The 13,547-nt window shown below is 50.1% G+C and overlaps 4 protein-coding genes across 4 annotated transcripts; 1 reads left to right on the top strand and 3 right to left on the bottom strand.

Annotated features, from left to right (window-relative positions):
* Positions 1-340: 340 nt before the first annotated feature.
* On the bottom strand, positions 341-2,363 carry LRP88_12943 (M1 family metallopeptidase; the record flags this gene model as incomplete). Its single annotated transcript, XM_083249328.1, has 5 exons — positions 341-835; positions 892-1,383; positions 1,451-1,568; positions 1,623-1,987; positions 2,046-2,363. The coding sequence occupies 5 exons, from the start codon at positions 2,361-2,363 to the stop codon at positions 341-343; spliced, it is 1,788 nt and encodes a 595-aa protein (XP_083095130.1).
* Positions 2,364-2,908: 545 nt separating this feature from the next.
* On the top strand, positions 2,909-5,349 carry LRP88_12942 (OPT family oligopeptide transporter; the record flags this gene model as incomplete). Its single annotated transcript, XM_083249327.1, has 5 exons — positions 2,909-3,155; positions 3,219-3,524; positions 3,582-4,119; positions 4,181-4,720; positions 4,776-5,349. 5 exons carry the CDS (start codon positions 2,909-2,911, stop codon positions 5,347-5,349), a joined length of 2,205 nt encoding a protein of 734 aa, XP_083095129.1.
* A 370-nt stretch (positions 5,350-5,719) lies between these two features.
* Positions 5,720-6,747, bottom strand: LRP88_12941 (transcription initiation factor TFIID subunit 13 family protein; the record flags this gene model as incomplete). Its single annotated transcript, XM_083249326.1, has 3 exons — positions 5,720-6,514; positions 6,564-6,653; positions 6,706-6,747. The coding sequence occupies 3 exons, from the start codon at positions 6,745-6,747 to the stop codon at positions 5,720-5,722; spliced, it is 927 nt and encodes a 308-aa protein (XP_083095128.1).
* A 1,329-nt stretch (positions 6,748-8,076) lies between these two features.
* On the bottom strand, positions 8,077-9,633 carry LRP88_12940 (uncharacterized protein; the record flags this gene model as incomplete). Its single annotated transcript, XM_083249325.1, has 1 exon — positions 8,077-9,633. The coding sequence occupies one exon, from the start codon at positions 9,631-9,633 to the stop codon at positions 8,077-8,079; it is 1,557 nt and encodes a 518-aa protein (XP_083095127.1).
* Positions 9,634-13,547: the final 3,914 nt, after the last annotated feature.

The following is a 13,547-nucleotide window of genomic DNA, read 5'->3' as shown; positions in this document are numbered from 1 at the left end:
CTACTTAATTGTCCTAAGACATACTCTTATAAAGTCTTTGGATGCCTCTCATTCATAGTTTTACTCTTCTTAAGATGCTTTCTTAATCATACTTGGAGTAGTAGGAGCTAAGATGTTGGTTCTAATCATGTTTTCTCTTCCGCTATGTATAGCCGACGTCTTCGACAGTCTCATATCATACCGTAATCCCAAGCACTTTCTCCAACAGGCGAATACAAGTTGGATGATAAAACCTTTCGTACTTATGAAAAACCTTGTTTGCAAACTCTTTATCCAGATTTTGCAAACATTCGAAGCTAGAAACAATCAGTGTCGCTGCCATGAGTGGGAACTATTCGACTTACAGCGGTCTGACGAACTTCATGCGCCCGGTCTCCCCCAGAAATACCTCGGTATCCTCAAACAGGCCTCGATCCCCGACCTTCAAGCCGACCCGTAGATACCGTGACAAGACTTCAAAGTTGGTCGACTTTCTCAACCCATACAAGGTACCAAGAATTTGGGAGGACTCCAGGGTGATGGGTTTCCGCGAGTCCAGAAGAGCATCGAGAAACACGTTCAGTTGACCAGCGCTCCAGCCCTCGACATCGGCAGCAGATACCGAGGCATGTGAGTCAGGAATCATGTTGATCCACTTCTGTGCAAGGCCGAGGCATTCATCGTACTCTGGAGAGTAGAAGTCGGGTTTCTGGGGCAAGCCAGGCTTGTGGTACCATTCGTCCCAGTTGATGGAGTTGAGGGCCTCCGTTGCGGCAGCGTCCTGAGAGTAAAACTCAAAGAGTGTAGCCTTGAAGGTGTCCGAGTCCAGTGTTCCTCGTGAAAATTTTCTAAAATACTGAATCCAGTTAGTTTGACCCTGCGAGGTTGAGGGAAGGGGTTGGCTGAACTCACATGCGGGATGAAGGGTATCCACTTCTCTCGTCCGACCAACTTCTCCAGGAAACACAGGAATGTATATCCCTTCTCATACGAAATCTTGGACATGACATCATCAGGCCGCTTGCCCTGAAGGTCCAAAACCAAGCTCGTTTCTGGGCTCTCACTGCCTCCATACGACTCGATGCCGTAGACGAGCTCGTTCCAGCCGACGATGGCCTCAAAGACAGCTGCCTTCTCGCCCTTGATCTGGCGGAGAATTTCGCGCTCGGTATAAACAGTCCAGCCTTCGTTCAGCCAGAAATGCTCCCATGAGGAGTTTGTAACCAGGTTGCCGCTAAAGTTGTGCGCAAACTCGTGGGCGACGACAGAGATGTTCTCCCGGTCACCAGAAATGACGGTGGCGCTGTAGAAGTTGAAAACGGGGTTTTCCATTCCGCCGAGGTGGAAGGATTTGGGGAGGATGACGAGGTTGTATAACGGCCAGGGGTTCGTGAAAATGAGGCTCTGTGTCACGCAACTGCATTAGCTATCTCTGATACATCAAGATCCAAACATTTTACCGTGACCTTACCTCGGCAGCATCAATAATTGCGTCAATGTCGGGTTGAAGCTCAGCCACAGCTGCTTCTAAGCTCGATGGCGCAGAGTAAAGATAGTTCATCTTGCCAATCTTTGCGCCGGCTAGGTTTCTGAGAAGGCGGTGTTAGCGGTGAGAACAGTCTCTAGGCTTAAAAACAACCTACCCGCTAGCGATGGCAAACAGGTAGTTAGAGGTGGGAACATCTTGCTGAAACTTGTACTCTCTCGTCTCCGCCATGTTGGAAACAGGGGGAAAGAGAAGATCATGTTGAGGGATACCACTCGCAACAACCGGCAATGGGGAGGAGATGGTTATGTCAAACGTTGTTTTGACAGAAGGAGTGTCCTGACAAGGGAAAATGGAGCGTGCGTGGACGGGCTCTCCTTGAGAGACTAGAGACTGTAAGCTATGGTCTGCATGGTTGCGAGGCGAAGGGAACGAACACAGGAAAGGGTACAACTTGTCATCAGTCTGCTCGGGACTGAACCATTGGAGACCGGTGCATTGGTTGGTAGTCTCAAAGTGAATCTGTTGGGTTGTGAGTCGCCATCATGTGTTTCACAATCTCCCCCCTCAGAAATCATACCTCAAGCTCAAAGATCTCACCCTGGGTGTAGCTGCGACCAAGCTGCACAATCAGCGGACGGCCGTTCTGATCTGTGCTTTGAACCAGCTGCCATTGGACTTGTTCCCCACCCACACTTGCGCTGAGGATGTTGAGGTAACTGGTGTCGAGAATGACAGTGCCCAGACCTTCAGCTTTGAGAGGCTCTAGGGTAGTGATTGCGCTTCCTGTCAAGATCTTTCGATTAAATTCGACTGCCAGCTGCAACTTAGTATGCTTGGTGACCACATCATGGAAATTGGAGTTGGTGTTGACGTCGTGGGCGTGGAATTGACACATGGCGGAGGACACGGAGGGTTCGACGTGTCGATGACTTGTTATTAGGTTTGGGTAAAAAAGCAACCACGACTTCACAAGATATACTCAGAGTCGCTTTGAATCGGAGCACGATTCTCTCATGAGACGGCAATTACAAACTCAAAGACGTAAGCCAACGTCAATAAAAAATCGCCTGACTGAGTTAGCTCGATACCCCGCGTTCTCCGTCGTTCTTTTTCACCGCTTGAGGAAATTCTCGACAAACTTTGAACCAGGTCCCCGGTGACAGGAGAGACTAGCCGGCTCCAGTTTAGTTCATGCCGAGAGATAAGAACATAGCTTATCTCTTATCGCCGAACAAGAGCAAGGGGCGACGAATCCAACAACCAGCAGAGATAATCAAGACGACGCGATCGCGTGGTTGAATCATGGGGTCGAGTACGAAGAGGCATCGACGATATAACAAGTGCTTCAGTCAACTTGGACTGACTGGTCAAGAAGCAAGTCGATAGCCTCAGTCGGCTAGCAACCAGTTCCAGCTTCACGATTCTTCAACACATTCCATCATGGAGCCGACCAAGACGGCAGCTGTTGACAGCGTCAATGACAAAGTCTCTCCGGACGAAGGCGACGGAAGCCATTCGATTGCTATGCCAGGAGAGGTTCTTCTGACTGAGGAAGACTTGTTCGTGCCTTTTCCCGTCGATGAAACACTCGAGAGTCTGGAGACGGGTCGCCGCATCCTCCGAACTCGCAGTGTCTTTGTGGGTGTCCTCCTAGGAGGAATCGTCAATGCAGCCAATGTTTATCTTGGTATGTATATGAAGCCGTCTAGGTCTTGAAAAAGCCTGCTAACGTATTCTGTTCAACCGCTAGGCCTACGAATGGGCATAACCTTTCCCGCAAACCTCTTCGGCGCCATCGTTGGCTTCGCTGTCGTTAAGAGCTTGAGTAAAGCCTTCTCCGAGTCGATCCCGATTCTTGGAGGAGCCTTTGGACCGAAAGAGAATGCAATCATTCAGACAAGTGCCACGGCTGCTGGTGGCCTCAGCACCCTCTTTACCAGTGCTATCCCTGCTCTGTACCAGATGGACCTACTGCATACCCCAACGGCAGATTATGGAAGAATCGTGCTCTTCACTCTGGGTCTTGCTTACGTAGGATTCTTCTTTGCGACACCGTGTAAGTTAGGGCCCTTACTTGCCTCTGCTACCTAAGTACTAACCCTATGGCACATAGTCAGGAAACTGTTCATCATCCAATTGTCCCGAGCTCTCAGCCTCGTCTTCCCTACCGCGACTGCGACTGCCACAACGATTCAATCCATTCATATCGCAGCAGCCGGTGAAACCGCAGCGATGAAGAAGGTCAAGATGCTTGGCATTGCGTTTGTGGCAGCCCTGGTCCTGAGAGTTGCTTCCAACTTTGCCCCCGGCATTCTATGGGACTGGCACGTCTTTACATGGTTCTTCATCTGGGGTGGTCACAATAACGCGGCCATCTTTGTTGAGAATTGGGGTTGGTTTCTTGAATGGACACCTGCCATCATCGGCTCCGGTATGATGGTTGGCACCAACACGGCCGCGTCCATGTTTGCCGGCGCCGTCATCAGTTGGGGCATCATTGGCCCTGTCCTGGTCCGTACCGGGGTGGCCAGTGGTGTCAAGATCATGGGCCCAGACTACTCTGGTCCGTGGGAAGAGTTTACGACTTACATGAGCATGAACCTGGAAGACCCTGTTAACAAGCCCAGCCCGCGGTACTGGCTTCTTTGGCCGTAAGTTCCTTACCATCACCATCTCCTTCTCGTATCATATTCTAAGACTGTTCTGCTCTAGTGGAGTCCTTCTAATGGTGGCGGTTTCCATTGTCGAGGTACTCTGTCAGTACCGACTCCTCTCTATCGCCGCCAAGGTCCTCGCCCACAGAGTATGCGCCTCCTTCTGCTCAGCCTGTCAGGCTATTGGCATCAAAGCCACCTGGATCGAGCGCTACTCTGAATCATATGATGATAGATCTGATGATACAGCGGACGATTCGCAAGCTATTAAGCCATGGATGTGGATCAGTGGCCTTGTTGTGTCGATCATTGTAACCTGCCTCAGCTGTGGCTTACAATGGGGAATGCCCTTGTCAATGACCATCGTTTCCATCACCATGGCCGTCATCCTGACCGTTTTGGCGATTTTGAGCACCGGAATGACAGACATGACACCCCTTACCGCCATCGCAAAGTCTTCTCAGCTGGTCCTCGGAGGCATGACTCGTGGGGATAGTTGGACTCTAGCCAAGGCTCAGACTCTGAACTCCCTGGGCGGTGCCGTTGCGGCCGGCGTAGCGAACCAGGCAACTGATCTGACGGCTGATTTCAGAGTTGGGTTAGTATTCATTTAGATGCTTCTACAAAGCAGTGCGATGCTAACAATCCCATAGATTCCTTCTCAGAACGCCTCCTCGAGCACAGTGGATAGCCCAGCTTCTTGGAAGTGGCGTTGCCATCTTCCTCGCACCAGCCATCTTCTTGGTCTTTGCATCGGCCTATCCTTGCATCCTGGACATCACAGCCGAGACGTGTGCTTTCTCAGCCCCGTCTGTGTCCGCCTGGAGAGCAGCTACCATCGCAGCAACAAGCCCAACTCTTCCCATCCCCAAGTCATCTGGCATCTTTGCCATCTGCATCACAGTTGTTGGCTGCCTGGTAACTATTATGAAGCACTTCTATCTGGTGAAGGAACGACAAAAGTACCGTCTCTATCTGCCAAACTTTATGACGCTTGGTCTGATGATGGTCATTCCGCAACCTTGCATCGGAACAGCCATGATGATTGGGGCTATCGTCGCGTTGCTCTGGAAGAGGTTCCGACCGGCTAGTTACGAGGAGTATCTCTTTTCTGTTCTATCGGGCATGATTGCTGGCGAGGGGATTGGGGGTGTTATCAACGCGATCGTTGCCATCGCGGGCGTTCAAGCTGGAACCGGAATTGGCTGCCCTGCCGGAATGTGTTGAGTGTAATAATCTATACATAGGTATGTATTTGTCTGTACGGAGCATGCATTTTCATTCGTGGTGTAATGAGTTCTTAACGGTGGGTGTCTGTCCGTCTGTCAGGGCATTTGACAATAACCTTCAACCTTTACCTAGGTAAAACGCTATATAGCTCAGGAGCTAGCCTTAGGCTAGTCTCGTAGATAATCCCCTAAGGTTCATAAATACTGGCCTGCTTAAACACAGGTATTGTTAGACCAGACTTCACGTACTGGCCTTGGGGCCTGGGCAGATTGAGGTAGTAGTCATTCAAGTTTCATACACGCGAGAATGGAGTACAGTCTATGAAAATCGCAAAATCACCTCTGTTAGTTAAACCCTTGCTGCTCGTCTAGATCAATTGTAGTCCACTCTTCTCTGAGTCCCCGTGCAGCCTTGGCCGCTTCTTCTGGGCCTTCAACTGCGTGACCTGGAAAGCCTGTCTTACATGCTCGACACCAACAGCTTCTCTCTCAGTATCATCTGACGTAAAAAGCCCCTCGCGGACTTTTTTCACCGACGACTTGGATCCTCCCTCCTTCCGCCGCAGTTCGTTCTCCTGAATGGCCAGGGCCATCTCGGTCAACCTCTGTACCATCTCACATGCCAGGAAGCTGAGGATGTCCAGACAGTCGTGCTTGGGCTCGGTTTCGGCTATGACGCCTAGGCCAGACCATTCGCGGAATTTCTGTTTCTTGCGATAGCTAAAGGTTGCCCGGCGGCGGGACTCGGCCCATGTCTTATACTCCTTTGCAGTCATCCTTCTTGTTATCCGGTCTGCGCGACGGAGCCTTTCGACAGTCCTCTGGTTAGATTCAGGAAGTAGACCCTCTGTCTCTTCAACCTCAGGCAGCTGCACGGAAAAATAGGATTCGACGTCCCACGGCAGCGTCAGTTTTGGACGCTTTTGGTTCTTTTTATCCTTTTGGACAGGGACTTCGAGAACCTCGGCCAGATCTTGGACTGCTGCGAGTTCCGCATCTCCCTTTTCACTTTCCGCTTTGCTATTGAGGCGGAGCCTGTTCCATCGGAGAAGGTTCATAAGTCGTCCCAGTCTTGCCGGGTCATGTCGGATCTGGAAGAACAGGTCTGCATTGGAGATGAAGCGCGCGCCGCGTCCGGACGCAAGTTCGTTGGCAGTCGTGAGCTGAAAGGTATTTAGTAGATGCTGATTGCAAGATGGGGCGGATACGTACCATTAAGACGACTTGGTCTCGAATGATTTCTTCAACTACAGCGATCGTCTCGACTGAAGGGTCCTGGGTTTCCCCGGCGATATACATCATCTGTTAAGTTGGTCAACATATGCTAACAAGAATGGATGGATTGGGCTAATACCCGCTGAATCTCGGATTTGAACTTGGGTTCGTTCTTGGACATTGCGAAATGGTGACTGTGTGCGCTCAATTCAATCTCGGGGTCTTGAGGAAGGTTTTGGAGCAACAAATTGTTGCCGATTTATACCGGTGACGACCTTTGTTGTCCATGATGCTCTGATTCACACTGTACCACACCGTGTAAACATCTCATCTTTGGCACATATTCACAGTGCGCGCAGGGTCAGTGATGGACAAAGGGGCAGTGAGGAGGGGCTTTGATAAACTTGGGGGGCTTGGGGATACCCGTACATTTCGTACAGGATGGCTCGGGAAGCAACAAGGGTCTCTTGCAGGGGTTCCATGTCGCCCCACTTGAATTACAAAGAGTCAAAGAGCAGACAATCACCTTGGAACAAAGCATCAAGGCCGTGGTACGTGGCTCCAGAAGATGGTGTGTGAAAGACCCTGTTGATGACTTGAAAGGATATCACGTGAGAGAGCTATCTTTAGAGAGAACACAGGATCCCAAGCCACTCCTATGGATAGCCGTGCTTTCCAACAATTCTATCGGAGGCGATCCCAGTAACCTACTTTCACAATTCATCTCATCATTTATCTAAATTCCCTTACTCCTGACTGAGCAAACGGCTCGACCAGTCCTCGGGGAGTTCCTCTTCACCAACCGCGCCAGCACCTTTCGCACGCCATTCCCCTTTTCGGATTTCGACCTCAAACTTATTACTAATTGCACCTCTACCATATTTCTGGACCAGAATTATTAGATCATTCCGATACCAAGCCTGCAATTGGGGGAGAGCAACACCGTCATTGTTGAGAGACTCTGCGAGATAGATTAAGTCCGGTGTAAGTACGCGGAGGATGTGCAAATGGCCATTGCGTGTAGTATACGGTATCGCTATGGTCGTGTCTTCAACGAGATTCAATGCGAGTTGATACACCCGTCTAAAGACAAGATCTTCAATCTTCTGGCTTAGTTAACCCATCAAGGGCCGGGCTTTAATTATAATAAAGAACATATTATTAACACATCATAGCATTATATCCTAATCCTAATATAGTAGCCTTTTTTAACCATCTACTACCTATAATAAAAGACTTATACTTAGCTATATTATTATAAAAGGTTAAACCTCTTATGGGGTATTTAATTGCTTTACCTTCCGTACGACCAATAAGAGAGGGGTTATGGCTATTGGGGTGAGTCAGTAGGAGGAGTGCGGCGAGGATTGGGTTGATTAGAGCTTGAATGCAATATCTTGGCGAATTGCCAAACTTTGGTTGGCATATATTAACTTTGAACATAATGGATGTTTCTTACATAAAATAAAAGGGGCTTAATTAACGACAAAGCGGTACAAAGTAAACGCTTTCAATCACCCTCCGCCTTGCACAACGGCCCATCAGGTCGTTCAACAAAGGCATCAGACCCAACACATGTTGGACAGTAAAACGCATTGAATGGGTCATATTTGCGCTTTGTCTTCAAATGAACGTCATACAATTCTCCATAAAACGACGTCTTGAAATCAAGATCGTGACGGTCCCCTTCATTCATGTAAGCGCCAGTGTCGGGCGCAAGCTTCTTCAGCGCCGCACCCTTTACAAATGTAGTTTCGTGGGTGGCTTTGTTCCGCTCTGCGAGACTAGCAGTCTTTGAGATACCAGTTCCAGAGATGAGAGCATAGTGCGATTTGCGCCAGGCCGGGTTCAGACCAGATGTCTTGTCTTTGGCGTCCTTGAAAACTTGTCCGCCAGAGACAAGCAGGATAACGTTTGAGTGGAACTCGTCAGGCTTGCCGCTGATGACTTCGACAGCATCACGTACACTGGTGTTGTCAATCAAAGACTCGCGGTTGATCAATCTCGAGGTCAAAATCGCAGTGTCTCCCGCAGGATCATGGAGTCCCGACTCAGCGTTGTAGAAAGACCAGTAATCGGTATAGCTTGCCCAACTCTCGTTGATGAAAAGCTTATTCTCAAACTTGGACAGAGCTTTGCGCACAGGAACCCAGGCCTTCTCAGCTTCATCTTTGTTGGTACCGATCATCCAAAAGCCGTGAGAATAACCCGATGTCGCATTCCCAACAAAGACGGTAGGGAAATTACGAAACCAGAAACCATATCCCGAGAAGCCAGCCTCGTTTAGATCTGGAAGCATCTGCAGCAATACTGAAATAGCGTCCAGAAGATCTGAATTGTTCTCCGTCTTTTCCAGAGGCGCAATCTGCAGATGATGGGCAGTAACAACATCGACGTTGGGGTGAGCTTTGATGGTGCTACTGAGAGTAATTCCGTAGCCTGGCCCGCCTCCACGAAGGGCTCGGAAAAGGTCAGTATTTTCGCAATGGTTGCAGATGACGACCCGTCCATCAGCTAACATGACCTCGGCTTCAAGGATCTGGTCAGCACCGAGACCATAATTCCTCGTTGCTGGACCGTGGCCACCTCCAGATGCCCACCCGCCGATGGCACCAGGTGAGACGGAGCCTCCACCGACAGCGATGACGTTGTTCTCTTTAGCGACTTTGTTGACGTGGCGCCATTGGTAGACACCGTCTATTTTGATGGCGCTTCCCTTCCAGCCAGACCTAGTACACTTATTTTCCGAACTATACGTCTTTTGGAGCTTGATGCCGTTCTTGAAGTCATGCAGCCAAAGTTCAAGACCACCATACCCGTCAGACCGGCCGAGAAGATCATGCCCTGTGCCAGAAACCACAAGACGAATGTTGCGTCGGCGAGCATACAAGAGCGTAGACCGAATCTGCGCACGAGATGTAGCGTGGACGGCGTAAACGGGAAGCGAGCCGAGAGTGCATATGGTGGGCTCTTGTCCAGCAGCGTAATCGACTGGGGCACAGGTGATGTTGTAAGGATAAGGCCTGCCAATGGGATGGGAGGTCTGAAAATCCTGGTCTGTCCACATCTTGTTCACATAGGCGCACTTTTCGAGGTCCTGGGTGTCGCCTGGATAACATGATTGTGCTACTGGCTCCGTCTTGATGAGAGTTTCGCCGACCAGACGATTGAACGATTTCCATTCGACATCCGACGGCCAGCAACTTTGACCAGGGACCTGGATTGACCACTCAGTAAGGCATTCTCTCTTAGCTTGTGGTTGCACTCACGCATCTGCATCGAGGCGATTGGTCTTGGCCCCTAACTACAGTCGAAAAGGCGGCCAAGGTGGAAAGCAATATGGTTGAAAACATTCTCAGAAAAGGGCTCACGCGGACATGGCTGCGAGAAAAGATGCTGGGGGGAAGGTCAACTTATGCAATAGGGATGCGGAGACGTGTTTCAGCTCATGCAAGGATCGGCCACTCGTTGTCCAATGTAGGAATTGATGGCCCGCCAAGGATCACGATCGAGTGAAAGGCTGCTTATCCTAATGCGGCGCGAAAAAGCAACGTAGGACCTTTTGCTCGTCACAGAGCGATCTCTGCAGCCACCCTGTACGACCACAGCGTTTGCTCGAGATGTCTGGAGGTTGCTCAACCACGCCGGGGTTTAGAAAACAAGGCCTGCGGACGTGGGGATCGGTTATATCCACCTTGATAGAAATGGAATAAAGCTGGACAGAAATACTCAAGTGATAAATTCTTTGTTATCATTACAACCTCAGATCGGCGGATTACTTTCCGTTGATCTCCTTTCCACCTTTCTTCCTTGGTCGTTAGTAACTGACGTCAAACCGCAAATACCTCAGCCGAGGCTATATCTCACTTAGACGTAAGTGGTCATTATTACGATAAACCTTTTGGCTACGCCAACCCTACTATAATATGCTGTATTCCGTACTGCGTAGTACAGCACTCTCCCAGACAGAACCTATCAGTCCACCAATGGTGTCTTGCCCTATCAGTCAGCCTGCATGAGCTATTGGGTGATTCCTTGGCTGCACCGCCCCTCAGCAATTTCCCTGCAGTCACAGTCAGCAGAATATTTCGACAGCTTCACACTGTCATCCCGCCCTCTCAGTAACCACAACAACAGCCTCATCTAACGGGAAAAGGCATAGAAACAATGGCAGAGGCTATTGGAGTTGCTGGCTCTATCGTCGGAATCGTTGCTTTCGGGCTGCAACTTGGCATCGCACTACAAACACACATCGAGGCCGCCGTAGAAGCTAGCGACCGGCTTCGAGATCAATTCCACGGCGGTTGTCTTGAGTCAACTTCAAGGCGTGATCAAGAAAGACTGCGATGCGGCTGTCCCCATTTTCAACATTGATGGCGTGCGGGATATCAAGCGGCTTTCCGACAGATGCAAGAGGATATACGGCGTCATTATCTTGTTGAACGAAGCTGCCGAAGGTTCTGAGAATAAGAAAGTAAGGAGAGAAGTATCGGCGGATGGCCTTTATGACTTGTCTCTGAAGCTTAACAAGTTGGGTTTTAGGCGGAAACTAGCGTGGCCATGGCTGGAACCACGGATCAAACGTTGCCAACAGGAGCTGAGGCAGGTTAAATTGGACTTGTTCCCTCATATCCAGGTGGTTAACCTGGCCCAGTTCCAAATACAGTTCGTCCATCCTTTTCTTACACTTCGGGTAACGTTGCAAGGCGCTTCTCCCATGCAGCTCTATGATGGGAAAACATGCTGATATCTGTGTCTCTCAAAGCCACCCAACACGGGATCCTGGATCGTTGGAAGAGGAGCAGGCTCTAAGAGAGCTAGCCCAGGAGCTGATGAGGAAGCGAGCAAACCACGCAAAGCAGATCATGCAACGCCGTAGTGAAAAGGCCGACAAGGCTTTGCCAGCAGCGCCCACTACTAAGCCCGAATCAGTGGCCCCGCCACCAGGGGAAACCATCAGGTGAAGCATCTTCTTTGAACTGGTGTGCTTGACTAATTTGATCGTATTCAGTATAGCGGGATCAAACAGCCGGAAGCACCGCCTCTCCTAGCGATAACGACACATGATGTAGAGTACGTGAACATCCTCGGGCGATAGACTGTGAACTAATCGAATTCTTGTATCCCCCCTGACAGATCAGGAAAGCAAACAGAGGATGGCCTTGATAAGCCTGCAGTTAATCCAAGTCCACAACCAGACGGCATGGAAGCAACGATGGAAAGCAATAGGCCTCAACCTCAAGACGGGAATATGGTCGAAAACGCCGTGCACCCGCTTGCCAATGGCTTTCAACGCCGGGAAGTGCCGTCCATCTCTCTGCCTCCCCGCTTCTTCTACCGTCCTCCAGACGCAGCAAGCGACGTTGTCACCGAGGACGAGAGCGGCGGGGATTATTCCCCCTCAACCAGCAACCAGGAAGACGGTGGCTCCCATGATAATGATGGGGGATCTATCCGCGGGAGCACCGGCGCCCCTACCGATACCACGTCTTCAAACCTAATACTTCGTTTCATCCCGAATTGGGCCCATGGAATATTCTCACGTGGCCGGCATGACGACAGGGAGAGTGACAGGCTCGAGGGTTTTCTCCTTGAACTACCGGCCAGAGCCGATCTCGAGTCAAAACCGTCACTGATGAAAATTGAGATGGAACAAAAACATATCGATGCTGCCCTTTCTGCAATCGTGCCGCGCCGCTGGCACAGAGGACGACCGCAGATGTGGGAGCAGTACAAGGCCCTCTACCCGCGCGTCCGTCACGAAATCCACTTTGCTATTACATTAGCAAAGCAGTGGAACAACCAAAGCAGAACCTGGATAGCTACCGAGTTCATGCAACAGTCTGAGCTGGACCAGCAGGACAGCGTTCACGTCGTTCTATTCTTCCGGTTGGGTGAGGAGGTGGAACCTGTTACCTTGAACACCAGCAGTGGCAATTTTACGCTGCCATATGAACAATGCCGCACTTGGGAGGTAAGTTAAGTCAATCTCCGGCAGTTTTTTTTCATCTAGGGTCTGGTCATGTACCTGGAAGTGTGTCCAGCACTTCGTACAATGGCAATCGAGATTTAAACTGAGACTGAACTCTCGACAGATGATGGAAAGCATTCTTGTTAAAGTCTTCACCAGTACAGAATGGGAAATTGGGGTCTGAAATTGCAGGTACAATATCGTCAATAAGGATACAGACGCAATCATCCTACCGGAGACATGGAGGTCAGCTATCCTTCCTGGGATGGACATAAAGATGAATATGTGGTCATCACCAAGGCGAGTGTTCCGCGCGACGCTACCCAGACATCTACCACCATTGCCACCTCCAGCGTCCCCAGGAGGATGGACCCGGGTATACGGCGGAATGCCAGGCGGCATACCACCGCAAGTTGACATGCTACCGCCAATCAGCAGGCCACCGCCAGGGGCAATGCCGGTCGGAAGGAGGCCAGTCTCATCCCCACGGATGGGCAGCATAGTCCTGTCAGCCCGCAAGCTAAGCCCCCCGCAGCAAGTGGGCATCAATGTGCCGTCTTCGTCTACAATAAACAGTGAGTTTATAATTAGCATTGATAAGTAAGAACTGGATGAAGAGATAGAGGGACTTCTTGGCCTAGAGGATCTCATTACTGATGAGATTGATACATCTAAGCTTAACTTGGGAGAGCTCCTCAGGCGGTGGATCAACGTTCCGGATTCAGGCGGAAACAGTGTGTTCTCGCCAGAGTCAGACACACGAGGCACATCAAAGATGAGGATAGATTAGACAAAGGGAGTTCTCTGTAGCGTGAGCGTTGGTTCCTCTCCGTATAATTAAGTTCCAGGGCGTAAAAGAATACGTTAGTTACTTTGCGTTCCAGTATCAAGTAAATTTAGCGTAAGAAAAAAAAGCAGAAGCAATGGGCATTCTGAAGGTAGAAACACGGTTGTTGTTACTAGCGACGTCTCTGAAACAGGCCGCCAAACACAACAGCGGCAGAAATAGT

The sequence above is a fragment of the Fusarium phalaenopsidis genome (assembly GCF_050370095.1).
Source record: "Fusarium phalaenopsidis strain FUZ10S chromosome Unknown contig_32328, whole genome shotgun sequence".
NCBI lineage: Eukaryota > Fungi > Ascomycota > Sordariomycetes > Hypocreales > Nectriaceae > Fusarium > Fusarium phalaenopsidis.
The sequence above is the reverse complement of the archived record's forward strand: the minus strand, read 5'-3'. Positions and strand labels throughout refer to the sequence as shown.